Source organism: Balaenoptera borealis, assembly GCF_965194805.1.
Source record: "Balaenoptera borealis genome assembly, chromosome: 16".
NCBI classification, from domain to species: Eukaryota; Metazoa; Chordata; class Mammalia; order Artiodactyla; family Balaenopteridae; genus Balaenoptera; species Balaenoptera borealis.
In genome coordinates, this window is record NC_138872.1 from 25,151,207 (window position 1) to 25,178,189 (window position 26,983).

At 43.1% G+C, this 26,983-nt stretch overlaps 1 protein-coding gene across 1 annotated transcript in view; it reads right to left on the reverse strand.

Moving 5' to 3' along the window:
• Positions 1–2,643: 2,643 nt before the first annotated feature.
• ASIP (agouti signaling protein) overlaps positions 2,644–26,983 on the reverse strand; it is a 207,981-nt gene continuing 183,641 nt past the window's right edge. Inside the window, exons 3-5 of the mRNA XM_082358942.1 lie at positions 5,482–5,651; positions 4,171–4,235; positions 2,644–2,915 (exon numbers count right to left, since the gene is read on the reverse strand). Of these exons, the coding sequence (XP_082215068.1) occupies positions 2,739–2,915; positions 4,171–4,235; positions 5,482–5,651 (412 nt within the window). The 3' untranslated portion in view covers positions 2,644–2,738. The remainder of the gene's footprint in view (positions 2,916–4,170; positions 4,236–5,481; positions 5,652–26,983) is intronic.

Below are 26,983 nucleotides of genomic sequence, written 5' to 3' on the forward strand. Positions count from 1 at the left end.
CTCTGAGTCACAGATGTATTCCAATTCTGGTCACTCAGGCAGGATTTTGCAGAGACCCAGAACCATTCTCTCAGGACCCTAAGGCTTGAGGAGGAATTCTGAAAAGGTGGATGACTCTTAGGCTCTCAAGCTGAAGGGGAACTTGGGCAGATAAATACCTAACCAGGGATCTGAGTCAACAGAAGTAAGAACTGAGAGTCTGAGGGAACAGACCAAACATGCTAACAATGGTTCTAACCTTTAACGAGGGCTGGTGGTCATGGTCCACTGGGCCATGAGCTCTGTAAGGAGAGGATTAGACTTGTTCACCACAGTATTCACAGCACCTGGCACAATGCCTGGCACCTAGTACGTGCTCAATACACATTTGCTGAATGAGTGAATGGGTTGGGCTTCCATGCGGTTGTCTGGACCCAGCAGCCTAGTGGTTTTGTCACTAATGGACTGGGTCTTTGGCTTTGCATCTCTTGCCTCACTCATAGGGGTCAAATGGTGCCTGGTAGGTGAGCAATGTCTGGAAAACACTGGAGCAGCCGCTGCAGTATATTCCCAATATTCTAATTACTGATGACATTTACTCAGCAGCAGCTGTGGTACAAGGAACAAAAGGTTCTTGCCCTGTGGGCTTGCAGTCTAAATGACAGAAAACAAAAACAAGCAACTGGTAGCTTTTCTCTGTCTGTGTGTGTATGTTGCTTGTTGTGTTAAGGTATAAGAAGCAACACTATCTCAGATTTATAACAAGAACAGCAAGAGTGATTATATCCCATTTTACAGACAAGTAAATGGAAGCCCAGAGAAACACAGACTTTCCCAATGTGCAGAATCGTGTCCCCAGCCTAGCCTGGGGCACCCATCTTTTTGTGTGTGTGCTCTGTCTAGGTGGCTCGAGCTCGGTCCAGTCCAGGGTCTGATGTTTGCCTCCTCCATTCCATACTGGTTATGTCACTGCAGGCACAACATGGGTTTCCAGTTGAGAAAGGTCCTTGGAAAGGAGGGAGTTTTAAAACATTTGAAAGAGGGAAGATTGTAAGTTGACAAGTGCGTCAGGGGAGGTGGCCCCATCTGTGCTGACCCCGGAGCCCAACTGTCCTCACCTCCAAGGACCGAGATACATGGTGGTTACCAGGGCTGAGGCAACTGCTCCACATTATTCTGTCACATAGCCTCTTTCTAGACTCTTTCTCATGTACAGACAGGCCTTGTTATTATTTTTTAACAAAACAATTATCTTCTTACATCACCATCGTTTGCAGTTTCTTCTTTCTTGCTTATTGTGATTCCTTGGGGAAGAGCTCCAGCTCTGGGAGACACTGACAGGTGAAACCTCAGCTTTTCTACCTTTTCACTGGCAGGGATGCCCTCAGCCAAGCAGGGCAAGTAGGTGATGTCATTTAGAACCCTTTCCTCTCAAGGTGCTGGGAGTTTTCATGTGACTGTGCCCACACAGACCCTGTTCCTACCTTTACCACCTCTCTCTCCAAAACAGCACCTCCCAGGGTCCTTCCAGAGATAAAATGCTGCATTTCAGTTTCCCACAGACTCAGAATCTCTAAGGATAGAATCTCAGGCAACAGTTTGGGACACTAGGAGACAGGCCCCTGATAATCCAGGACAAAAGTTGCTGCCTACTCACCACGCCCAGGCCCACTGCCTCCTTCCTGGCTGACAGAGCCGGGGCAGGGAGTGAGGAAGGATTCCTGAACACCTGTTTCCTACTTGGGAGAGCCCAAACACTAGGCTTTCAGAATTAAAAATGGCTGGGGACCAATGATCAGTGTTCATTTAGCGTGGGAGTGGGAAAACTCAATCAGATTCTCTTTCTAGGGCATTTGAATTATGAATGGTCCCATGCAAGAACTGAAGCTGTTGGAGGTGACTTATCCCATAGTCTTGCCCTGAAAACATTGCCCATTGTTTACCTTGACCTGGCTCCTTTCACATCCCTCAGAGTCCTACCCTTTCTGAGGCTTGTTGTATGGCTTTTCCTTTGATTCTTTGAGGTCCTCAGACCTCTCCAGTAGACTACCGCCCTCCTTTATTTGTCTCTTAGGCTAGCCATTTTGGGGGAGCCTCCTAAGGCTCTACGGTCCTCAGGCCAGAGCAATGCCCAGTCACAGTCAGGCACCCCAGTTTGTATCCGCAGACCCCTTAGGACAGACAGCTCAGTGAGACTGTGTATGGAGTTGTAGCCTTTCTTGTTTTGGGGGGTGCTGAGGGGAGCTCCTTAGAAGGGGGAAAGGGTGAAACACTGAAAGGCAGTTCCTTAATGGTTCCTTTCTGCCTCCCTGGTTTTGGAGGCAGCTTCGGGTGTTCCCAGCCTTAAAGGAAGGGGGCAGCATTGTCTCTGGCGGCCACACCCAGAGATGGGCTTACCAGGAGGGCAGCCTCAGGGCCAGGTAACCAGGTTTCCCCAGGCCCAGGAGAAAGCAAGTGCGCAGCCCGCAGAACTTCTGCGGTGAAGGGGACTCGGCGAAGGGAAAAGGATCTTTTGGGTTCTTTAAAGAAACAGCCACACACCTTTGATTAGCCTACATATATTTGGATTTTAGCCCAGCCCAAGCCAAGTCTCCTTGAAGCCCCGCCTCCTGAAAGCTCCGCCCCAACGTCGGTAGCCACCCCCGCTCCCTGTTCTAGGAAGCCACACCTACTAGAGATCGCCCGCCCCAGAAGGGCCCGTCCGGGGAGCCCCGCCCCTAGAAGCCCCGCCCCACCCCGCCCACCACCCAGAGGCGCGCTCAGCAGGTGGGGTTGAGCACGCGGCAGGAACAGGCGCTGCGGAAGAAGCGGCACTGGCAGAAGGCGCACGGGTCGCAGCAGGCGGGCGCCGGCGGCTTGCAGCTGTCGCGGGTGGCCACGCAGGGGCCAGGCGGCGGGGGCCGGGGCCGTGCCACCTTCTTCATCGAAGCCTTTTTCTGCGGGGAAACGCCGGGGCTGCCCGAGCAGTCCACGTCCGCCCCACTCGTCCTCACCTCTGCCTGGGAACTCTTTGGACTATGGAGGCCCCCGACCAGACATCCCCACCTGCTGCCCACCGCCCGCTCGACTGATGCCCACAGGGCACCCCAGCGGGTCCCCGCCTGCTCCCCCCAACAATGCCCCACTTCATCAGAACTTAACTGGCTCCGGCCTGGCCTCTTCTCTCCCTAGGGCATCCCACTCAGCTCCACCGTTTTTAACTACCGTCTCTGTTGCCTTCCCCTTCCGGTGTAGCCACAGTCCCTGTCAGTTCTGCCTTCACAATAGATCCGGAGTCCACCCACTGCTTCACTACCGCTGCTACTCTGGGCTAGGCCCCTGTCTGCTGCTCTTGCCACCTTACAGTCCAACCTCCAGTGCACAAAAGGGACCGCTCAGAAGACCTATGATGGCATCACACTCGGGCTTAAAGCACACCCTCCTCCCCCTTACTTTGGTCCTTGAGGCCCTCTGTGGTTTGGCCCGCCCACCTCTCCCACGGGTCTTTAGCACACTGCCTTCTGTGCACCGAACACAAGAAATGAGTTCCTACGGCAGGAGCTTTGAGTTTGCTACTCCCTTTCCTGGGGACATTCTTTGCTGTGCTGTCCAATACAGGCAGCCGCCAGCCAGCCATATGTGGCTGCTGAGTACTTGAAATGTGTCTAGTGCAACTGAGGAACTGAGTTTTCAAAAAACAAGGTTTTATTTTCATTTTACTTATTTTTAGGGTTACTTTCTATTTATGTCAAGTGATACTGGTTTTCTATCATGGTTATATAGGTTTTTAAATAACTATATAACCATGATAGAAAAGTTTTAAAACTAAAGTTTTAATTTTAAACAAATATATTAAATAGGTGAAACTCAGATATGGTCAAAGTTGTGGAAATGGTTCTGAAATGACTGAGGTTTGGGAAACATTGCATTCATCCAAAAGAATGAGTGATGGTGAAATTTCAGGCAGGGTGTGAGCTAGTATTGGAAGATGCTTTTTAGCAGGTAAGCTATTTTGCTCAGTGAACCTTAGCTTTCTGGGCCTCAGCTCCTGGGGGTCTGGTTCAGGGCTTGAGGCCAGGAAGTTTTGGTAGCTTTCAGTTTCTTTTGGGCATGCAGGCCTGGGAAATCTTTTATTTAGTTCCTAGCCAGAGCTTGGGGATCCTCTCCCTTTAAGTCCAGTCCCACCCCAACAATGTGAGCTCCCAGACCTACCTTGGAAGATCTTTTCTTTTTTTCCGCTTCTTTTCTGCTGATCTTTTTGGATTTCTTGTTCTGTGCTTCAAGGAGAGAAGGAGCAAAGCCAGTCTCTGAGGGCCCTGAGCTGCAATGAAGTGGGAGGAACAGAGGGGGCTCCAGGAAGCCCCAGGGTAGGGGAGAGGATGAAGGGTTGGCTGGATAGATCACATCTTGGGACTTAGGCCAGCAGGTTCTTGTTAGCCTGGCTGCAGACCTGGAGCCAGAGACTGAGAGCAAAGAGTCCTCTGATGGAAAGCAAAGGCGGCCCTGGAAAATGGACTCAGTGTCTTGTACATGGATGGACTTGTTTTTCCTGTATCCCTATTTTCCATTTCTCAGAGCTTTGGAGCCAGGCATACCTGATTTGAATCCTGACTCTGCCATATAACAGCTTTGTGGCCTTGAGCAACCTACTTAATCTCCTTAAGACTCAGTTTTCTCATCTGCAAGTAGGATACTGTAATACCTACCTTGAAGAGTTGTTTTGGGGGTAAATGAGGTATGTTTATAAAGTGGAAAGTCTGACACATCGAAGGTGATCAATCAATGTTAATGAGCCCCAGTCCCTTCCCTGATATATCTAGAATATCCTCTTTTTGAAGTGAGAGACAAGTCAGCAAGGAATATTAGTTTTGAGCTTAGGTTCTGGAGTTAAACACTTGGGTTTGAATTCTGGCTTTGCCAGTTAAGAACTGTGTGTTAGTTACTTAACTTTTCTAAGACTTAATTTACTTAGCTGTGAAATAAAATAGGAATAAAAATAATACTCACTTCACAGTGCCTAGCACAAAATAAGTATATATGTTATTATTATTATTGTCAGATGAAGTCGAACCAGAAGATCTCCATGCCAGGCTCTAATGCCCCTGATATTTTCTCCCAAGCAGTCATTTTCAATTCTCAACCCTGGCATGAAAGGACTAGTTCATCCCAGACTTGGTTATATTCTGCAGCATTTCCTAAAATTTTTACCATTGATAGGAGTTCCATGACTCATTAAGTTTCAGAAATGGTAAGTTAAACCAAATTCACCAAGTGTCATGACTTTAAGGTTTCTCAGAGCCTCTAACATGCTAAGCTGCGTATTCGATTGGTGGCAGGCAGGGCTTTCCTAAACCAAATGAGTTAAGGGGCACTTTATTCCTCCAGGATTGTTTTGAGGAATGAGCACGAAGGAGCTCTGACCTATGGCAGTGGATCCTGGTATCAGCTTGGGGAGTGTGTTTGCCATCCTGCAGTTCTCTTGGGCCAGAGCCTGGAGGCTGGGCCCCAGGCCAGGCTACCTACCCACAATAGAGACAGAAGGGAAATCCAACAGGTTCATGGAAGAGTTGCTCCTCAGGCTCCTTTCATCTCTGGGCTTTTCCTCAGGTGCCAGGTGGCTGTAGGCAGTGAGGGAGCACAGGCAGACCAGCAGGGTAGCCAGGAGGAGGCGGATGACATCCATTCCGGGAGGCCTGAGTGGGACAGAGAAGGCAGTCAGGTGGGCCAGGGGCCCTGGCAAATGGATGTGCCCTCCTGCTTTCTTTGGGCTGGTGCTCTGATCCCATTCCACACCCCAGTGTCCCAGGGGAGCTGGAGGACCAGCAAGGCTTAGGACAGGGAAGGGGAACTGATAAAGGAAGAAGAGAGAAAAGGAGAGATGGGAGAGGAAGAAAGAAAGACAAGAAAGGGAGGGAGGGACGTGGTTAAGAATCTGCCTGCCAGTGCAGGCGACACGGGTTCGAGCCCTGGTCCGGGAACATCCCACATGCTGTGGAGCAACTAAGCCCGTGCACCACAACTACTGAGCCTGCGAGCTACAACTACTGAAGCCGCACACCTAGAGCCCGTGCTCCGCAACAAGAGAAGCCACCACAATGAGAAGCCCGCGCACAGCAATGAAGAGTAGCTCCCACTCGCCCCAACTAGAGAAAGCCCGCACGCAGCAATGAAGACCCAACACAGCCATAAATAAATAAATAAATAAATAAATAAATAGATTTATTTATTTATTTATTTTTAAAAAAAAGGGAGGGAGATTGAAGCAAAGAGAAAAGGAATGCATTGCAATTGGTCTCTGCCTTCCAGAGGGTGGGGTGCTGGGGTTTTTTAAGTCAGTGGCCCCAGGAGACCCTAGGCTTGGGCAGAGTTGTTGAAAGGTCCCCAGTAATGCCTCACACTGGCAGAGGTCTTACTGAAGTGCAGAGAATAAGGCTCATGAGTTAAGACTGAATGAGAAGGTGTAGGGATAAATGGCTTTTTTGGACAAGTGTGTACGTCATTGCATATGCTATATTCCGACATCCAGAGGAAATAAATGCAGATATGGTTTGCGTCAGGAGGATAGGATGGACCTGTTCAAATAGGCTAACTATATTTATTGATTTATTGCTAGCTGGATTTTGATGAACCAGACAGATCCCAGAGTGGATTTCTTCCCATGAATGTCTAGGTTTGGCTTAGTGAGGGCTCACAGCTTCAACAGCATCTTCATCTTCTCTGAGTGTGGAATCCCTACTCCTCACCCACCCTGTGCGTGTTCTTTCTGGTCTGGGAAAATGCTGAGACTGCTTCCCCAAGGTTCTCTGGCCCTGCCATAAGGCATAGTGGATGAGAAGAGAATAAAACAATCTGCTCGTGCTGGTCCTGCCCATTCCTGGGCTCAGCCTGGCAATTTCTAGCCTATTCCTCCCAGCCCTCAGATTGCTTAGAGTAAAATTTTCTCCATTTCTGTTACATTCCAGGAGAAGGAGGACCCAAATAGCCAGCCCCCAACCTCATTCTAAACTTCTTAAAGGTAGAGGGGACAGTCCCTTCCTTTTGAAGTCCATCCTCTACCTCTCTCAGCCCTAAATCCATTTCTTCTGATACCTTCAGATCCTTTCATCAATGGGCATTTATTTGCCTATCATGAACTGGCCACCAATTTTCTTTCACAAAGCCTGGTAGTAAGTCAATAGGATGAGCCCTGGGCTCGGAGTCAGGACCTTTGAGTTCTTGTCTTGGCTTAAGCATTAGTAAATGCGTGAATTTGGACCAATCCATTCTTTTTTTTTTTTTTTTTTAATGGACTCTAATTTTCTTTTTGGTAAAATGAGGGGAGTGGGCTAGGTGAGTGGTTTGCATTCATTTAGCAGGGGAACTCTTTTTTCAAATAGACAATGACTTGAAGAATCCCAATCTATAAAACAGAAAGAGGCAATACAGAGGTTTTTCAAGCAGCTCACATCTTTTTTGTGTGGTGGGACAATACACCTCCTCAGGCCCTAGAGCCCAAAACATTTTTTGAGGCCCTAAGTTTCCCAGCTCCATGCAGTTCGATCTCTGATGTTTCTAGTCCCTATCAGCAATAGTTAACCCAAACAAACCTTTATCAGGAAAGTCTGGGGACTGAGGCATAGTAATTTGCTCCATTCTCTGCTTCTCAGAACTTTGTACTGTTCTCTGTCAAATCCTTTATCACATTGTTTATGTGTTTGTCTCTCCCACTTGATAAAAAAAGGTCATGTTTTACTCATTTCTATGACCATGAACCTGGCACACTGACGAGCCCCAAGCAGTAACTTGGACCTCTCTTCCTAGCAGGACTCCCTCTCTCTCTCTCTAATGATGCTGCTGGGCTCTCAGCTTGGAGAGCAATTTCTCCTTCTCTCTTGTTCCCCACACCCAGTCAATCAGTCATTAAGTTCTAGTGATTTTCACTCCCCCCAATTCTCACAACCCTCCCTCCCTTTCCATTCCTCCTGTCCCTAGCAGCCTAGTTCCTCCCGCTTGGTCTTCCATAAGAGCCTCCTTACTGGCCTCCTTGACTCTAGAACATATAACCAGACTAAGCTTCCTTTTAAATAAAGCCCCATTTCCTTTCATTCATTCATTCATCCATTCATACATACATTCATTCAGCTAGTTAAAAAATATTTGTTAAGTACCAACTATGAACCAGTGCTATGCTAGATTCTTGGGTAAAAATAGTGATCAAGATACACAATGATGCCTGTCCTTACAGAGCTTACACTCTATCAGGGATGACTGACAAGTTAAATAAGTTATTCTAATAAAGCTTGTGCTATGGGAGACCTCAACTAGTGCATGGACTAGGGAAGGTCTCTTGAAGCATGTTGTATTGAAGCTGAAAACAGAGGGCTGATTTGGACTTATCCATGTTGGAGAGGAGAGTAGAGGTGGTGATGACAGTGTTGCAGACACTGAGAACCATATACATGAAGATCCAAAGGCAAGAGAGGATGGTGCATTTGAGGAACTAGAAAAGATCAGTAAGGCTGGCAAATAAACATAACAGGAGATGGAAGCAGGGGCCAGATCATGATGGGACTTGTAAACCATGGTAAGGAGTTTGAACAATATCTTAAGGTCGATGGAAAATGAATGAAAAGTTTTGAATAGGGGGAGGGACTTGTTCAGATTTGCATTGTAGAAAGATCCCTCTGACTGGGGTGTGGAGATGGAGGGGACAAGACTGAAAGGAAGGAAAACCAATTAAGAGGCTGCTGCTGGATTCCAAGCATTCTATTCCTCTGCAGGGGTTACCCTGACTACCAAATGAAATACATAATCCATAGCCTCAAAAAGGCACCAGAGCCCTCCCAACCTGCCTTCCACATTCCTTTCCAGCTTTATCCTTTCCTATAGGAAGTATATATCCTAGCCAAGCTTGGCTACTTCCTGGTCCCCATACAAAGCTCCTCCTTTACCACTTCTTAAGCCTGACCACTTCTGACCTAAGCACAGTACTTAGCTTGTTATACAAGCATTTATTTACTTACCACTGAGGCTGAATCTGTAGCTGTTAGTGACTGCAGTATTCGTTTGCCCTTTCCATGTTTCGTGTAGCATTTGTACAGTCTTCAAGCTAAATATGGTTTTCACGTTTGTAAAGTGTTCTATTAAAAAAACAAAAACCCAACAGAGACCCTATGTGGTCCACAAAGCATAAAATATTTACTCTCTGGCCTTTCACAGAAAAAGTCTGCTGACCCTGTCTAGATTGTGAGAATCGTGAGGGGCTGTTAGGCAAGCAAGCACGTCTCGTCTGCTCTCTCAATATCTACTAACTGATTGAAGTAATTAACTGCTTCTTTGGGTAAAGGTATTGATGATCCTTATTAAAAGACCAATGTGACTTGGGAAAGTTAACTTGCGCCATTACCAACCAATAATACTTGTCATTAATTTATCAGGTTTCAGATTCGCTTTAGGACAGGGCTGGGTCCTAATGAGACAAAAGTTAGGTTTGGTAAGTTTTGATTATTAGAGGCAGAGGGAAAATATCCATTCTGAGTAGTTATCATAATGTTTTGAAACTTTCTATCACACCATGCTGCCTAGAATTCATAAAGGTGCAGTGCAATAACCCCTGGAATACAAATAAGAAATATAATCATTGGAAATTGCAAGATAATATTTTGATTAGTTGCATAAAATTAAATGTGTATTTTAAGATTTTATTTTGTATCCTCAATCTCTTCCAAAAGCAGTTTTTAAAAAAACTTCTTTCTTGTTTTTAATTAATTAATTTATTTTTTGGCTGCGTCGGGTCTTGGTTACGGCACGCGGGATCTTCGCTGAGGCATGCGGGCTTCTCTCTAGTTGTGGAGTGCAGGTTTTCTCTCTCTCGTCGTGGTGCGCGGGTTCCAGAGTGCGTGGACTCCGTAGTTTGGGACACTCAGGCTCTCTCCTTGAGGCGCGTGGGCTTAGTTGCCCTGTGGCATGTGGGATCTTAATTCCCCGACCAGGGATCGAACCCGCGTCCCCTGCATTGGAAGGCGGATTCTTTAACACTGGACCACCAGGGAAGTCCCAAGAGACCATTTTTTTTTCAAGCAGCAGAGCTCTGGTATCAATGGGTATTAATTAGAAGGACAAATCAGAAATAAATTCAACTTGAAAAGAGAAAAAAAAAAGAAAGGAAAGAATGGAGATATGGTGGAATGGGTTGGGGAGAAGCTCTGATTAAGGAAAAGCTCTGATTAAGGCAAGTCACAAAAGTCATGTCATTGATTGAGAGGCATTATACGTAGTTATTCTATTTCTTTGGGTTTTCCTTATCACGAGTGATATAAAACTGACCAAAAAACATGCTGGGAATTCCTACAAAGAAGTGAAAGGGTAATTGGGAAATGTGAGTTACAGAAGGAGTGTCTGGAGTTCGGGGTGGATGAACTGAGACCCAAAGTCCACATTCATCACTTCCTCTGAACACCTGATAATGCAGGAATTATCACCATCACAGCAACCAGCAGGCTTAATATAAATAGTAGCCACTGCACAATGGGCAGGGAGGAGATGTCACTAGGTAACATCTCTAGACTAATTAAGGATATAGTGAATTACAGGGCTTAATTTTTTTTTTAATTTTTAAATTTAATTTTATTTATTTTTTATACAGCATGTTCTTATTAGTTATCCATTTTATACGTATTAGTGTATATGTCAATCCCAATCTCCCAATTCATACACTCCCCCTACCACCACTTTCCCCCCTTGGTGTCCATACATTTGTTCTCTACATCTGTGTCTCTATTTCTGCCCTGCCAACTGGTTCATCTGTACCATTTTTCTGGGTTCCACATATATGCGTTAATATACGATATTTGTTTTTCTCTTTCTGACTTACTTCACTCTGTATGACAGTCTCTAGATCCATCCATGTCTCTACAAATGACCAATTTCGTTCCTTTTTATGGCTGAGTAATATTCCATTGTATATATGTGCCACATCTTCTTTATCCATTCGTCTGTCAATGGGCATTTAGGTTGCTTCCATGACCTGGCTATTGTAAATAGTGCTGCAATGAACATTAAGGTGCATGTGTCTTTTTGAATTATGGTTTTCTCTGGGTATGTGCCCAGTAGTGGGATTGCTGGGTCATATGGTAATTCTATTTTTAGTTTTTTAAGGAACCTCCATACTGTTCTCCGTAGTGGCTGTATCAATTTACATTCCCACCAACAGTGCAAGAGGGTTCCCTTTTCTCCACACCCTCTCCAGCATTTGTTGTTTGTAGATTTTCTGATGATGCCCATTCTAACTGGTGTGAGGTGATACCTCATTGTAGTTTTGATTTGCATTTCTCTAATAATTAGTGATGTTGAGCAGCATTTCATGTGCTTCTTGGACATCTGTATGTCTTCTTTGGAGAAATGTCTATTTAGTTCTTCTGCCCATTTTTCGATTGGGTTGTTTTTTTTTAAAATATTGAGGTGCATGAGCTGTTTATATATTCTTGAGATTAATCCTTTGTCCATTGATTCATTTGGAAATAATTTCTCCCATTCTGCGGGTTGTCTTTTCGTCTTGTTTGTAGTTTCCTTTGCTTTGCAAAAGCTTTTAAGTTTCATTAGGTCCCATTTGTTTTTATTTCCATTACTCTAGGAGGTGGATCAAAAAGGATCTTGCTGTGATTTACGTCAGAGAGTGTTCTTCCTATGTTTTCCTCTAAGAGTTTTATAGTGTCCAGTCTTACATTTAGGTCTCTAATCCATTTTGAGTTTATTTTTGTGTATGGTGTTAGGGAGTGTTCTAATTTCATTCTTTTACACGTAGCTGTCCAGTTTTCCCGTCATCACTTATTGAAGAGACTGTCTTTTCTCCATCGTATATCCTTGCCTCCTTTGTCATAGATTAGTTGACCATAGGTGTGTGGGTTTATCTCTGGGCTTTCTATCCTGTTTCATTGATCTCTATTTCTGTTTTTGTGCCAGTACCATATTGTCTTGATTACTGTAGCTTTGTAGTATAGTCTGAAGTCAGGGAGTCTGATTCCTCCAGCTCTGTTTTTTTCCCTCAAGACTGCTTTGGCTATTCGGGGTCTTTTGTGTCTCCATACAAATTTTAAGATTTTTTGTTCTAGATCTGTAAAAAATGCCACTGGTAATTTGATAGGGATTGCATTGACTCTGTAGATTTTTTTGGGTAGTATAGTCATTTTCACAATATTGAGTCTTCCAATCCAAGAACATGGTATATCTCTCCATCTGTTTGTGTCATCTTTGATTTCTTTCATCAGTGTCTTATAGTTTTCTGAGTACAGGTCTTTTGTCTCCCTAGGTAGGTTTATTCCTAGGTATTTTATTCTTTTTGTTGCAATGGTAAATGGGAGTGTTTCCTTAATTTCTCTTTCAGATTTTTCATCATTAGTGTATAGAAATGCAAGAGATGTCTGTGCATTAATTTTGTACCAAATTTATTGATTAGCTCTAGTAGTTTTCTGGTGGCATTTTTAGGATTCTCTATGTATAGTATCATGTCATCTGCAAACAGTGACAGTTTTACTTCTTCTTTTCCAATTTGTATTCCTTTTATTTCTTTTTCTTCTCTGATTGCCATGGCTAGGACTTCCAAAACTATGTTGAATAATAGTGGTGAGAGTGGACATCCTTGTCTTGTTCCTGATCTTAGAGGAAATGCTTTCAGTGTTTCACCATTGAGAATGATGCTTGCTGTGGGTTTGTTGTATATGGCCTTTATTATGTTGAGTTAGGTTCCCTCTCTGCCCACTTTCTGGAGAGTTTTTATCATAAATCGGTGTTGAATTTTGTCAAAAGCTTTTTCTGCATCTATTGAGATGATCATATGGTTTTTCTTCTTCAATTTGTTAATATGGTGTATCACATTGATTGATTTGCATATATTGAAGAATCCTTGCATCCCTGGGATAAATCCCACTTGATCATGGTGTATGATCCTTTTAAAGTGTTGTTAGATTCTGTTTGCTAGTATTTTGTTGAGGATTTTTGCATCTATATTCATCAGTGATATTGGTCTGTAATTTTCTTTTTTTGTAGTGTCTTTGCCTGGTTTTGGTATCAGGGTGATGGTGGCCTCATAGAATGAGTTTGGAAGTGTTCTTTCCTCTGCATTTTTTGGAAGAGTTTGAGAAGGATGGGTGTTAGCTCTTCTCTAAATGTTTGATAGAATTCACCTGTGAAGCCATCTGGTCCTGGACTTTTGTTTGTTGGAAGATTTTTAATTACAGTTTCAATTTCATTACTTGTGATTGGTTTGTTCATATTTTCTATTTCTTCCTGGTTCAGTCTTGGAAGCTTATACCTTTCTAAGAATTTGTCCATTTCTTCCAGGTTGTCCATTTTATTGGCATAGAGTTGCTTGTAGTTGTCTCTTAGGATGCTTTGTATTTCTGTGGTGTCTGTTGTAACTTCTCCTTTTTCATTTCTACTTTTATTGATTTGAGTCCTCTCCCTCTTTTTGTTGATTAGTCTGGCTAATGGTTTATCAATTTCGTTTATCTCCTCAAAGAACCAGCTTTTAGTTTTATTGATCTTCGCTATTGTTTTCTTTGCTTCTATTTCATTTATTTCTGCTCTGATCTTTATGATTTCTTTCCTTCTACTAACTTTGGGTTTTGTTTGTTCTACTTTCTCTAGTTCCTTTAGGTGTAAGATTAGATTGTTTATTTGAGATTTTTCTTGTTTCTTGAGGTAGGGTTTTATTGCTATAAACTTCCCTCTTGTAACTGCTTTTGCTGCATCCCATGGGTTTTGGATCATCGTGTTTTCGTTGTAATTTGTCTCTAGGTATTTTTTTATTTCCTCTTTGATTCCTTCAGTGATCTCTTGGTTATTTAGTAACGTATTGTTAAGCCTCCATGTGTTTGTGTTTTTTACGTTTTTTCCCCTGTAATTGATTTCTAGTCTCATAGCATTGTGGTCAGAAAAGATGCTTGATAGGATTTCAATTTTCTTAAATTTACTGAGGCTTGATTTGTGACTCAAGATGTGATCTATCCTGGAGAATGCTCCCTGTGCACTTGAGAAGAAAGTGTAATCTGCTGTTTTTGGATGGAATGTCCTATAAATATCAATTAAATCTATCTGGTCTATTGTGTCATTTAAAGCTTGTGTTTCCTTATTAATTTCCTGTTTGGATGATCTGTCCATTGGTGTAAGTGAGGTGTTAAAATCCCCCACTATTATTGTGTTACTGTCGATTTCCTCTTTTATAGTTGTTAGCAGTTGCCTTATGTATTGAGGTGCTCCTATGTTGGGTGCATATATATTTATAATTGTTATATCTTCTTGGATTGATCCTTTGATCGTTATGTAGTGTCCTTCCTTGTCTCTTGTAACATTCTTTATTTTAAAGTCTATTTTATCTGATATGAGTATTGCTACTCCAGCTTTCTTTTGATTTCCATTTGCATGGAATATCTTTTTCCATCCCCTCACTTTCAGTCTGTATGTGTCCCTAGGTCTGAAGTGGGTCTCTTGTAGACAGCATATGTATTGGTCTTGTTTTTGTATCCATTCAGTGAGCCTGTGTCTTTTGGTTGGAGCATTTAATCCATTCACATTTAAGGTAATTATCGATATGTATGTTCCTATGACCATTTTCTTAATTGTTTTGGGTTTGTTTTTGTAGGTCCTTTTCTTCTCTTGTGTCTCCCTCTTAGAGAAGTTCCTTTAGCATTTGTTGTAGAGCTGGTTTGGTGGTGCTGAATTCTCTTAGCTTTTGCTTGTCTGTAAAGCTTTTGATTTCTCCTTCGAATCTGAATGAGATCCTTGCTGGGTAGAGTAATCTTGGTTGTAGGTTCTTCCCTTTCATCACTTTAAATATATCATGCCACTCCCTTCTGGCTTGTAGAGTTTCTGCTGAGAAATCAGCTGTTAACCTTATGGGAGTTCCTACAGGACTTAATTTTTTTAAAAAGTTTCCTTTGCTGTGCAAGTAACTGTTAAGAAATAAACTTAAAATACAATTTCTTAGAACCTAAGTAACTTAGTGGAATTATAAAACTAGACTGAGTCTGGGAAAGGTGAAGTCTCAGTGGAATTAATCTTATTTGTGTATTGGGAGAAGGTAAGAACCAACATTGCTTACACAAATCCTGGGGAGATATGTATATTCTAAATGTAATATATGTCCATAATACCTAGGTGTATTATGATGCTTGGGGTCAGATTTTTTTTTAGGATTCAGAATTTTAGAAAAACAATATCTTCTATATTAAACCACATATAAAGGCTCTAGAAGCACCCATTAAAAATGTACTGATGCTTCTGTAGCAAAAAGTTATGGATAAACAAACAAAGGATAAACGAAGACTGTGAATTGATTCGCATCAATTCAGGACAGGTTTTTTGCCAAATGAGTTACCAAAGGAAAAAAAAAACTTACAGCAGAGTTTTGGGATTTTGCAATTTCAGGAAATGGATTATGGACCTATACAAACCCTCAACATGGGACACACATTCCACCTATTAATGCAGGATCATAATGCTGACAACAAAGACTACCTGTGCAATTGCTTTTCTCAAGAGTAAATTGTCCTTCCACTCTGTGGTGGTAAAGAATGTTCTTTGATCTGTGGTATCACTGATGACAATTCTTCCTCTTAAACTCATCATCTGCTTTAAGTTACTGCTTAGGACTTAAGATGAGTTTCTCTTCAGCATGTGGATATAAAGAATCCAGAAAGGGGAATCAGGTTACATGGACATACCTGCCAGTTAAGTGGCTGTGTGACCCTTGGCCCATTTGGGCCTCTGCTTTCTCATCTGCAAAATGAGAGGATAGGACTACACGACTCAGTACACATTATGAGGCACAGAGCAGAAATTTAATAAAGATTTGTTTAATGAATTAAAGAATCTAAAGACCTTTCTATTCTTAAATTCTATGAATCCATAATTTCTGATTCCTGCTTCCTGGACTTTAGGGAGATTAAGCAGTTGCACAGAGAAGGATTTTGTAAAAGCCAATTGTTGTGTATCCTTAAGAGCTGAGGGATTTACAAATGCATGAGTGTGACTGAATCTGATTAAACTCTGGAAAAGAGGGCATGGAAAGTCATGGCTAAATGTAAGTGGTTTATATACCTCAGGAGTGCTGTTGATGTGTGTGTGTGCATGGGCGTGTGCGCGCACATGAGTACTAATGTGTAAGGGCTCTGACTGAGGGAATATGGGAGACAGCAGTGTGCAGAGCATCTCTGAGTATGGTAAGGTGAGGAGACGGTGTATCAGTATGCAGCGTACACCGAGTGTACACTGCATACATCCCCTTAGCTATGGCACTGGGATAGCCTGATATCTTAATCCTTTAGGGTCAAGGCCTTGATCCTAGAGCAAAGGAAAGGATTATAATGTTCCAGTGATGGGGGATGGCTAACCACCTATTGGGACAGAGGTATAGTAAGAGATGAGAACGGAAGAAGAGGTGAAGGCAGCAGTCTTCTTGAAGACAGTGAACAATATTAGCTGCTGACCAAACTAGGTGTAATGAGGTGCAGTCCTGACAGCCTGCCCTGGGCTGTGCTGGTGGCACCTGTGAGGGGAACCAGGGTGTCTGGGCAGCCGGCAAGCTGGCACTGCAGGGGAGGAGACGGGGCTCAGTTGATTGTAATAGTGGCTTCCATCAGTCCTGCCAAGCACCCATGGCTAGGGATCTGGTGAAACTCATCCCTGTGAAGAAAGAAGTTGCTAGAAGCAAAGCAGTGTTGGGTATGCATCCAACATGGAGGAGCAACTCATATAGGCTAGTGGTGACAGAGGCAGATTTTCCTCTGACCAGTCTTTTGGAACAAAACATACACTTGGGAGGAAAGGGAAATTATAGCAGGAGAGAATCTTAACCTAAAATTGTCTGCAAAATTTTGTGCATATGCGCATTTTTCTGGGGAGAAGGTTCATAGCTTTCTCTGGATCTAAAAGTGTGTCTCTGGCCCCTACACAGCTCAGAACCACTCAGCTTCTAGGAGCTAAAATGGAAACCCCTTCTTGGTATATTATGTTCCTGCAACTTGACGGCCTCATCCTGAATCACAGGCACGTGAGAGCAGAGGATATCGTCAATTTTTTTCTCTGCCCTGGAACACTCTCAAAGCCCATAACTCTTCTGGCTCATCAGCCACAGTTTCTGATATGCCAAAACCTGGGAGAAGTAACACACAATTTTTGTTGTGGTTTAGTTTCTCAGCCAAACTAGCTGTATCAAATACTGAGGGTCAGGGCCAGAGAAGAAATATCTCTCATTCATAGTTACCTAGATTCCCCACACCAGATGTTCAGCAGCTGCATAAGGATCCCACTGCCTTACACCTCTTTCATCCACCTGGGCAGCTGGTGATACGCATCCACTACAAGTGCCTGGCCAGGCTGAGCTTCGGAGGCTCCATTGGGACTACCGGCCCATTCCTTAATGTTCACCCAGGCTTATTAGTGATGATAATTTCTGGGGTAGCAGGAGAGTGGCAATATGTTTTATCTACTTAGTTTTGTCCTAGAACAGCCAATCAAGCAACAAAAAATTTTTGAATGCTGTGGGAAGCCTTCCCTGACTGTCCCCTCCAGGGGAGAAAATTATTCTCTCCTCCCTAGACACACTGTGTTGTAATGATTTGTTCATTTGCCTGTCTCTTCTAGATTGAAGACTCATTAAGGGCAGAGCCTCTGCCTTATTCATCTCCATGCTCATCCCCTCCCTACTACCCCTAGCCCCAGTGCCTAAGCTCAGTACAAAATAAGGCCTCAATAAATGTTTCTCTCAATTGAATTAATTTACTATATGCTCAATATAAATGAATATGGGAATTCCCTGGCAGTCCAGTGGTTAGGACCCCACGCTTGCATTGTTGCAGATGTGGGTTCCATCCCTGGTTGGGGAACTAGGATCCCACAAGCCACCATGGTGCGGCCAAAAGAAAAAAAAAAAAGATGATTAAAGAGTCCCTGCCTTTAGATGGCTTTCAGCCCTGCAGTGAAGACAAACAAATAACTAACAAAAAAAATGAGGAGAGAAGTGCTAGAGTTGAGGTACAAGTGAAATAAATGCCTTGGGTAGGCAGAAAAAAGAGGGTGGTTAAACTGCACAGGGTCTTGGATGATTTTGTGAGTTATTGTTGAACAAGGACCTCTCTAATTTCCTCAGCCTCCTTCCAGTTTTGGGCTGCAGCTCCTGGAGTGCTCAAACATTCTGTGCTGCTCTTGCCAGTTCCTCCCTCTTTCATATGGTTCTATGCAGCAGACAGCCTCTGCTGCCTTTCCCCTTTGGCAGTCTCCTTGAATTTCCTGCCCTAGAGAGTGGCTTCCTTTTACAGCCATCAGGCCACCGGGAGCCAGATGTGCACAGCCAAAGCCAATTACTGAGATTTCTATCCTATTTTAATCAATTATTTGGCTAGAGTTTTTCTTAAGAAGCCAAATCTCATACTGGGAAGATCATTAGGTCCTGTACATCCAAACCAGGCTGGTGGCCTGGGGTTGTGGGAAATAGTCAGTGGCCTGAGTCAGGAGTACAGGTGCCAAGTTCCTGATCCTCTCCCAGGGGATAGTTCTAGGTATTTCATTACAATCTCCTAATAAAACAGGGAGACCATTTTCCTTCTCATTCTTTTCTCCCAGGATGTAAGTTACAGGTAGGCTACCTAATTTGTGGGGCTCTGTGCAAAGTGAAAATGTGGGACCATGTGCTAAAAAATTAAGAATTTCAAGGAGAGCATTAAACTAAGCAAGCATGAGGCCCTCTAAGTACGAGGGCCTATGCAACTGCTCAAGTGCACACCCATGAAGTCATTTCTGGTTACAAGATTGAGAAAGCTGACACTGATTGTATGACATGGTGGCTGTAAAGAAGTTTGTGAGAACATAAAGAAGTTTGTGGATTGGGGGAAACATTAAATTACACTCAGTAGTTTCAGCAGTAAGTTATATAATGATGAGACTGCTTCTAGACATCCCCTGCAGCTGCCTTACTAGTGCTCCAGGCATCAGACATCTCAGTGGAGCAGACACCAAAGAATGGACCGGGGTTCTAGACCCAGCCTTGCCAGGAATTCACTGTAGGACTTCTGGCAAGTTACTTTCTCTCTGTGGGCATCTTTTTCTTCACTTGTACAAAAAAGGATTTGGATTAGATGTTTAAGGTCTCTTCTAACTCTGACTGTAAGCAGCTTTTGGCAGGAAAGAGCTCTCTGGAGGAGGCCCGTTTTGCCTTGTCACTTTAGCAGAGCTATAATGTAACTAACCTTAAGCCAGACACCCCCATGCTCTACTCACCTCCGGCCCAAGCACACCTTTCAAATCTTTTGATCACACAATACCTTGCCTAATCTGTTGGTTCTTTCTGTAGATCAAAGAAGTAGAAATGAAGAATAAGTAATTAACAGATGACCAAATCTCTTCCTCAGCTTCCCCTTCAGTAATCTCACAAATTGTGTGAACAATATATCATCTAAAGAAAGATCACAAGTAGTTGACAAGCCTGCACATAGGGGGAGATGGCGACGAGTCTGATTCCCTATCTCAATGATTAACTCAGATTACTTCCCCTTTTCCTTTAAAAACTTTCATGGCTGAGCAGAATCTTCGGAGTTGATTCCACCTTCTCCCCAGAATGCTGGCTTTCTGATTAAAACCAACATTTTCTGTTTCTACCAACACTTGCCTCTCGAGTATTAATTTTTGAGCAGCAAGCAGCTGGACTTGAGTTCAGTAACATGACTTGCGGTGATTCCAAACGAGCAGCATCCCCTTCAGAGAGGCTGTAACACATTCTGTTGAATGTTCCTTTTGATGGTAAGAATTTGTCCTCTGAGAATAAATCTGATTTCTGGAAATAGACAATGATTTACAGCCAAGTCTGGTAAGGATAGTAATATATGGCCTAAGGCATGAGATTTTATAATTTAAAAATGATTTTAATTTTAAGCTGACACAACCAGAACTGAGATAGCCTGTTGAGTGTTTTTCCTCAAAGCTGTAACATTGAGAGGCCAAAAATTCATTCTAATGCTGCAAGTTGCTTTAAATATCTTTAGAATTCTAGACATTCTAAAGGCAATTTAAAAGTCATACAAGGACTTCCCTGGTGGCGCAGTGGTTAAGAATCCGCCTGCCAATGCAGGGGACATGGGTTCGAGCCCTGGTCCGGGAAGATCCCACATGCTGTGGAACAACTAAGCATGTGTGCCACAACTACTGAGCCCATGTGCCACAACTACTGAAGCCCGCACGCCTAGAGCCCGTGCTCCTCAACAACAGAAGCCACTGCAATGAGAAGCCCGCACACTGCACCAAAGAGTAGCCCCCGCTCGCTGCAACTAGAGAAAGCCCACACGCAGCAACAAAGACCCAACGCAGCCAAAAATAAATAAATTAAATAAATAAAATTTAAAAAAAAGAAATACATTAAAAAAAATAAAAGTCATACAAGAAAAACACCATATAACTTAATAATCACAACTTTTATACTGGGATGGAAACCTGTTTCATTGAGGACCAGATATGCACCCAAAAAGTAATCAAGAGCCTTAAAGAAGCCTCCTTTTAAATTAGTCTTCTTTTTTAAAAAACATATTTAGAAGAGGAGAATGTAAAATATTAAACTCACTAGATTTTAGAATTAATGAGAAGAGGGGAATTCCCTGGCAGTTCAGTGGTTAGGACTCTGCGCTGTCACTGCTGAGGGTGCAGGTTCGATCCCTGCTGGGGGAATTAAGATCCTGCAAGCTGCGAGCCACAACCAAAAAAGAAAAAACTAAAAGAATTAATGACAAGAGAATAAAACAGGCAGAAAAGGAAAGTAGAGAGGAGAAAGATAAGTAGGGAGGAAAAGACAAAGAAATAGAAGAATTATGAGAATTGGAGCTGGGGGGTAAGGGAAACTCCAACTTTGTCTGTAATTGTTTGTTTTCGTGGGGGTTTTTTTGGCCACAACCGAGGTGCCTTACAGGATCTTAGTTCTCTGACCAGGGATGGAACCCGTGCCCCCTGCAGTGGAAGCGCAGAATCCTAACCACTGGACCGCCAGGGAATTCTCCCTGTAATTTTTTTTTAAATAAAAAAGACTTGAAGCAAATATGGTAATAAATATGGATGATTCTGGGTGGAGGTAACATGAAATTTTCCATATTTAAAAACATTCTCACAATATAATGATGGGGAAAAAAAAGAAAAGGTAAATTGTACTGCGGTCTGGTCTCTGTATCTGTTAGATCATGGCCCTTTGAGATGTTGATTAGGGTTCAGAGCTCTTAGGTCTTTAGACTTTCTAAGAGTGAGGCAATTATTTATAGCCAAGCCAAGATGTTGGTTCCGTTTCTCTCTGAATGGGATGTTTCCCTTTAACCAGAATAAAGCATGGCTCATCCAACTCACAAGACCAGGGTTGTGACTTAGTGTTGCTCATCCCTAAGTGGACTCCAGCTTGCCTAGGTCAGGAGAGGAGAGAAGGAAGGAAAAGGTAGCACCATCAGCATCAGTCAGAATCAGCTGTTGTCAGACATGGGTTTATGCTTGACCTCCAGCTTTTCTCTCTACAACCATGGGTGGGAAATAGGGAGCAAGTTAGGGGCAGAGTTGTGGACTTGTACTTTCTAGTTTGCAAGTGAGAGAGCGTCAGTCACCTTGTTTACCTTTTATTTTTTTTCATTTTTGGCCATGCCACATGGCTTGTGGGATTTTTAGTTCCCCGACCAGGGATTGAACCCAGGCCCTTGGCAGTCAGAGCGCAGAGTTCTAACCACTGGATCACCAGGGAATTCCCCATTCACCTTGTTTAGAATGCCATGGCCATTCATCATCTCCTTCTCCAAATCCTACACTTCCCTTCAAAAACCTGTTTAAGTCTTGCCTCCTCCAGGCCCATTGTTCTGGCCTATTTCTGGACTCTTGTCTTCTGCCAGACAAGAGGGGGCCCTCTACTTGGGGACTGCCTGGACTGTCATCTCTTAAGATTTCTGTGGAAAGCCAGTCCCACCCTTTGTTGCTCCAGATCCCTCTACCTGTTGATCCAGGCTACAGGGTCCAAGATCAACAGTGTCTCCAGTTAATGTTTTTCTTCAGACAACCTCTGTTGGCTAGTCTGAGTTCTTTGGGAAGACAGAGTGGGATAACTCACAAAATAGAATTTAAGCCACATTCTGCCTCAAAATATCTTCCCTTAACTAGCCAGATTCCATAGCATGTCTTATGGGATATAAGGATCAAGTGCAAATGTTCTCAGTCATGGTTAAGTTGGTAGCAATTAGTGTTATTGGATTAGTTTTCTGTTTTCCTACCTAAGGGCAGACCTCTGAGGAGAGGAAAAGAAGGAGAAGTAAAGAAAGAAAGGTCCAGAGAGCTTTGAGGCACTGTGTTAGGAGGGCAGATTCCGCTGAGGGTGGGCATGAGACCCCAAAAGAGAGAAAGAAACTGATGAAAAGGACCTGGAGAAGCCCTGGTCATAAATTTGGCTCGCTTCTCAAGATTGGGTCTGAAGAAAGGCACTTCAGGGACTGAGCTCAACATTCTGAGGGATCCTTTATTCAGCCTCATCTATGACATGTGGGGAAAACATTAGGAAGACAAGGCCAACTGAGCATGAGGAATTCACTAACTTCTGAAGTTGTTTTTTCTTGCTCTCTGTCTTTGGTTAACCGAGTTACCAAACTAGGGTAGCTTTGCATAGCAGTTCAGCCCAGATTCTGAACCTCTGGGACTGTTGCTTGGACAACTATAAATGTCTCTTAATTGATATCCTGTCTCCACTCTTGTCCTGTTCCATCCATTTCCAAAATAGTAGAGTGATTTTTTTGCGGGGGAAGGGGGAATTAAAATCACATATCACCCCCTGCTTAAAAACGTTAATAGCTTCCCATTGTTCTTGAAATAAGATCATGATTTCTTGTAAGGCCCTGTTGTTACTCTCTCTGACCTCATCTGATAGACTCTCCCTCTCAATCACTAGATTCTAGACATATTGTACTCCTTTCTGTTCCTAAAATATGCTAACTCTTTTCTACCTTGCCCCTAATGTTCATTCCCTGGCCTTGAACTTGATTCTTTTAGTTCTTCCCATGGCTGGATCATTGGCAACCTCTGGATCTTTGTACAAATATTACCTCCTCCATAGAAACGTCCTCCCCCAGTATTTATCTATCCCATCATCCTATTTCTTTCATAGCTCTTATCACAATTAACAATTATCTGTGTTTATCTTTGTATTGGCTTTCCTTCTCTTGTAGAATTTAAACTTCCTGAGGGCAGGGACCTTGCTATCATATTCATTTTGCTACTCCCACTACCCAGAGGTACCTGGCACAAAGCAAGGCACTCAATAAATATTTGGTGAATGAATGAATGAATGAATAAAAAAGAAAACCAGCAACAGAAAATCCTCAGATTTGTTGGTCCCTTTGGGACAACAGGACAGGTGACAAGTCAGATTTGATGGTGACTTAATGTCTTTTCCTTGGCCTTTGTTCTGTCATACTGGGGCTTGGACAACCCTGAAATTTCATTAGCATCCCTTATCTGAGTGCTAGGATATGCTCAGGACTCTGGCTTTTCTTAATATCTTTTATCTTGTATTTGATCGAGAAAGGTAAAAGATATAACCTAATTTGTGGATAAAAGGGACTGGTAAGGGGGCCTGAGACGGGGATATAAGAACCATAGGGCTTTAGAACTGGAAGAGAACTTATAGATCATCTTGTCCAGGAAACTTAAACCTGGCTGTGCATTAGAGTCGTCAGGGGAACATTTTGCCCTTATGCTAACAGTACTTTGTTAAGATATCATTTACATACAGTAAAATGCACCAATTTTAAGTATCCAGCTTGATGAATTTTAACTTTACAAACCTGTGTAACCACCACTCAGCTCAAGGTATAGAACATTTCTTCCACTCCTGAAAGTTCCCTTGTGCCTCTTTCCAGGCAATACCCATTTTTACCTGTCAGAGGTGACGTCTATTCTGACTCCTACCACTGTAGATCAATTTTGCTGGTTTCTGTACTCATATAAATGGAATCATACTGAATGAAATCATTTGCATCTGACTTTCTTTGCTCAACATGATGTTTTTGAGGTTTCATCCATTTTGTTGCATGCATAAGTAGTTTGTTCTTTTTTTAATAGCTGATTAGTATTCCACTGTAAACATACCACATTTGTTCATCCCTTTTCTTGCGGAGTTTTACCAAATATAAACCCCAAAGCCTGCCCTAGGCCCACTGAATCTGAATTTCCAGGGGTGGAGCCTGGGAGACATACTTTCAATAAGCTTCCAGGCAATTGTGATATACAGCCATGTGTGAGAAACACTGATTTTGTCCATTCACTCTGGTTCTACAGATAAGGAAACTGAGGCTCCAAGGAGGAAAGGGGTTTCCCAAGGAGACACTTGAATCAGTAAGAGTCAAGACTAGAATCTCTTCCACTGTGCTACTCTTTTCATTGTAAGACAAATCAAACTGCTAATTACTGACAAGGGCAGAGACATGAATCATAATAGCTTCTATTTATTGAGTACCTGCTATATGCCAGGCTCTGCTCTAGGCACATTATGTACATTTAATCCTTTTAACAATCTATATATCACAGCTGAGGAAACTGAAACCCAGAGCAGCCCAAGGGACAGAGGTAGTAAGTGACAGAGAGAGCAGTCAATCCCAAGTCTTCCGGACTCCAGAGCCACACAAGAAGGTTGGTACCTTTGCCTGAAGTAGAAAAAGGAGGAAAATTGCAAACTTCTTGGTTTGGTGGTCTGCCATCCTGGCCCAGTCCAGCTTGCTACAGTAGAAATAAAAACAAAACAGTATTTACCCCATTTCTCAAACCCTGGTTTTAGAATTCCTTCAGTTCTATACACTCAGTGTCTATCAGTGAGAGTTGTTGACTGTCAGATGGACTAAAAATGTGCCAGCTAAAGGAAGGGTGATGTGTTTGCTTAATCACTAGCTCTTCCTCCTCTACTGTCCCTAGGGATGGGGATTGCAAATGCTGCCAGTGGGTCTGTCAGGTATGTTGTCCACAACTGGAAAGTAAGTTTCCCAAAGTGGAGAGGGCCTTGACTCTTTCATCAGAGAGTAAACCGACCCTAGCAATCAGAGACTGGAATGAGTCAGAGATACATCTGCTAGTTGAGATGCTGAATCTGGAGTCCTGAGAGTCTGGCACGCTCTGTTTTGGGTTTTTTTTAATTTAAATTAATTAATTAATTATTTATTTTTGGCTGCATTGGGTCTTCGTTGCTGCGCACAGGGTTTCTCTAGCTGTGGTGAGCGGGGGCTACTCTTCGTTGTGGTGCGCAGGCTTCTCATTGTGGTGGCTTCTCTTTTTGTGCAGCACAGGCTCTAGGCACGCGGGCTTCAGTAGTTGTGGCTCGCGGGCTCTAGAGCACAGGCTCAGTAGTTGTGGCACACAGGCTTAGTTGCTCCACAGCATGTGGGATCTTCCCGGACCAGGGATCGAACCTGTGTCCCCTGCACTGGCAGATGGATTCTTAACCACTGTGCCACCAGGGAAGTCTGGCACACTCTGTTTTTTGATAATGAGGAAATCTGGGAAGTGTAAGGGATGGCTGGCTGAGGAAAGTGGAGACCTCTCTTTTGTGGCTGGTGGGGTTGGGGGAAGTAGGATGGGAATGGATGGGAGGAAGAGAAGAAAGCTTGTGGATACTGACAAAGACTCTCTCCCTGACCAAACTTTAGTTAGGCTCCTCTGAGCCCTCTTCTTAACTAGGCCTTGACTTTGGCCTTCCATTCTGTCTTTGGCTTGCATAGCTCAGGTTTAGCAAGAATGCTATCAATTTAGTGAGAATCCTCCCACCCTTGATATCTGATCACTTGATATCTAATCAAGTGTCTCATCCCCCACCTTTGATGTATAAACCTGACTTTAGGGAGAATCCTGTTAGGTCAGTTTAGCAAGGATCTCCTTACCCTTGATGTCTCCTCTTAGTAATTTTCCATCCTCTGACCCTCTTACTCTAATCATTGGCTAAAAGTTCCCAACTGTCTTTGTTGTATTCTGAGTTGAGCCTGATCTTCCTTTCCTATTGCAATATCCCTATCGCAATAGTCTTGAATAAAGTCTTCCTTACCATTTTAACAAATATCAGAATAACTTTTTTATACTATACCAAAACAATTTGATCTCTTGGGCTATATCTATACACACAGACTGATTTGACTGTTGTGACTGAATTGACTAGTCTAATTCTTATGCCTAACAGATGACAAATTGAATAATATTCTAATGGGTGGTTTGGGTCTTATATGGACAGCCTACTTCAGGACTCTTCTTCTGAGACCAAGAACCATGGCAGGCCCAGGCTCTGCCTAAGGGGCTCTGAGTTAGTATTCGAGAGAAGGCCTGATGCTGTGTTCTTCCTCAAGAAGCAAAAGGACACAAATCATCCAGGCAGCTGCATGTCAGTGTGAAATCTGTCTCCCTGTTCTACTGAAACAGGTGTCAAGAGTCCTGGCTTCCCAGATATGCCTTCCCAAAGTATATAAGGAATACAATGCTGGTAGGAGCTGCTAAAATGATTAACCTCCTGACATCATTCCCTTCGGACTGATTTAGTGCTTATCACTCAACAAAGACCTTAGTGGGGACTTTATTGATTTTGGTTTTACTCTTCAGAAATTACTTCTCTCACTTTTCTTTGCCCCAGTCATCATGCTGTCTTATGGTTTTCTGAATTCCTTTTACTTGGGATGTATTCTGAACTTACTAAGCATGGCCTGAAGCTGGGTGGATGGTCTGCTACAGCTCTCAACAACTTTCCAGCAGAAGGAAGGGAAGAGGCTTTGATGTCAGAGAAATTTTCTGCAGAAAAGGATCAAGGCAGACCAAAGGAAATACAGCTGAGCAAACCTTAAAACGATGTATGAATTAGACAAACTTTGTGTTTAGACAAAGTAGAAAAGGTTTTGAGACAGACACATGTGAAAGTGTTTTCTGGAATGGGTGATGATCTCTTTTTTTTTTGGCTGCGCTGGGTCTTTGTTGCGGCATGTAGGCTTCTCTAGTTGTGGCATGCGGGTTCCAGAGTGCGTGGACT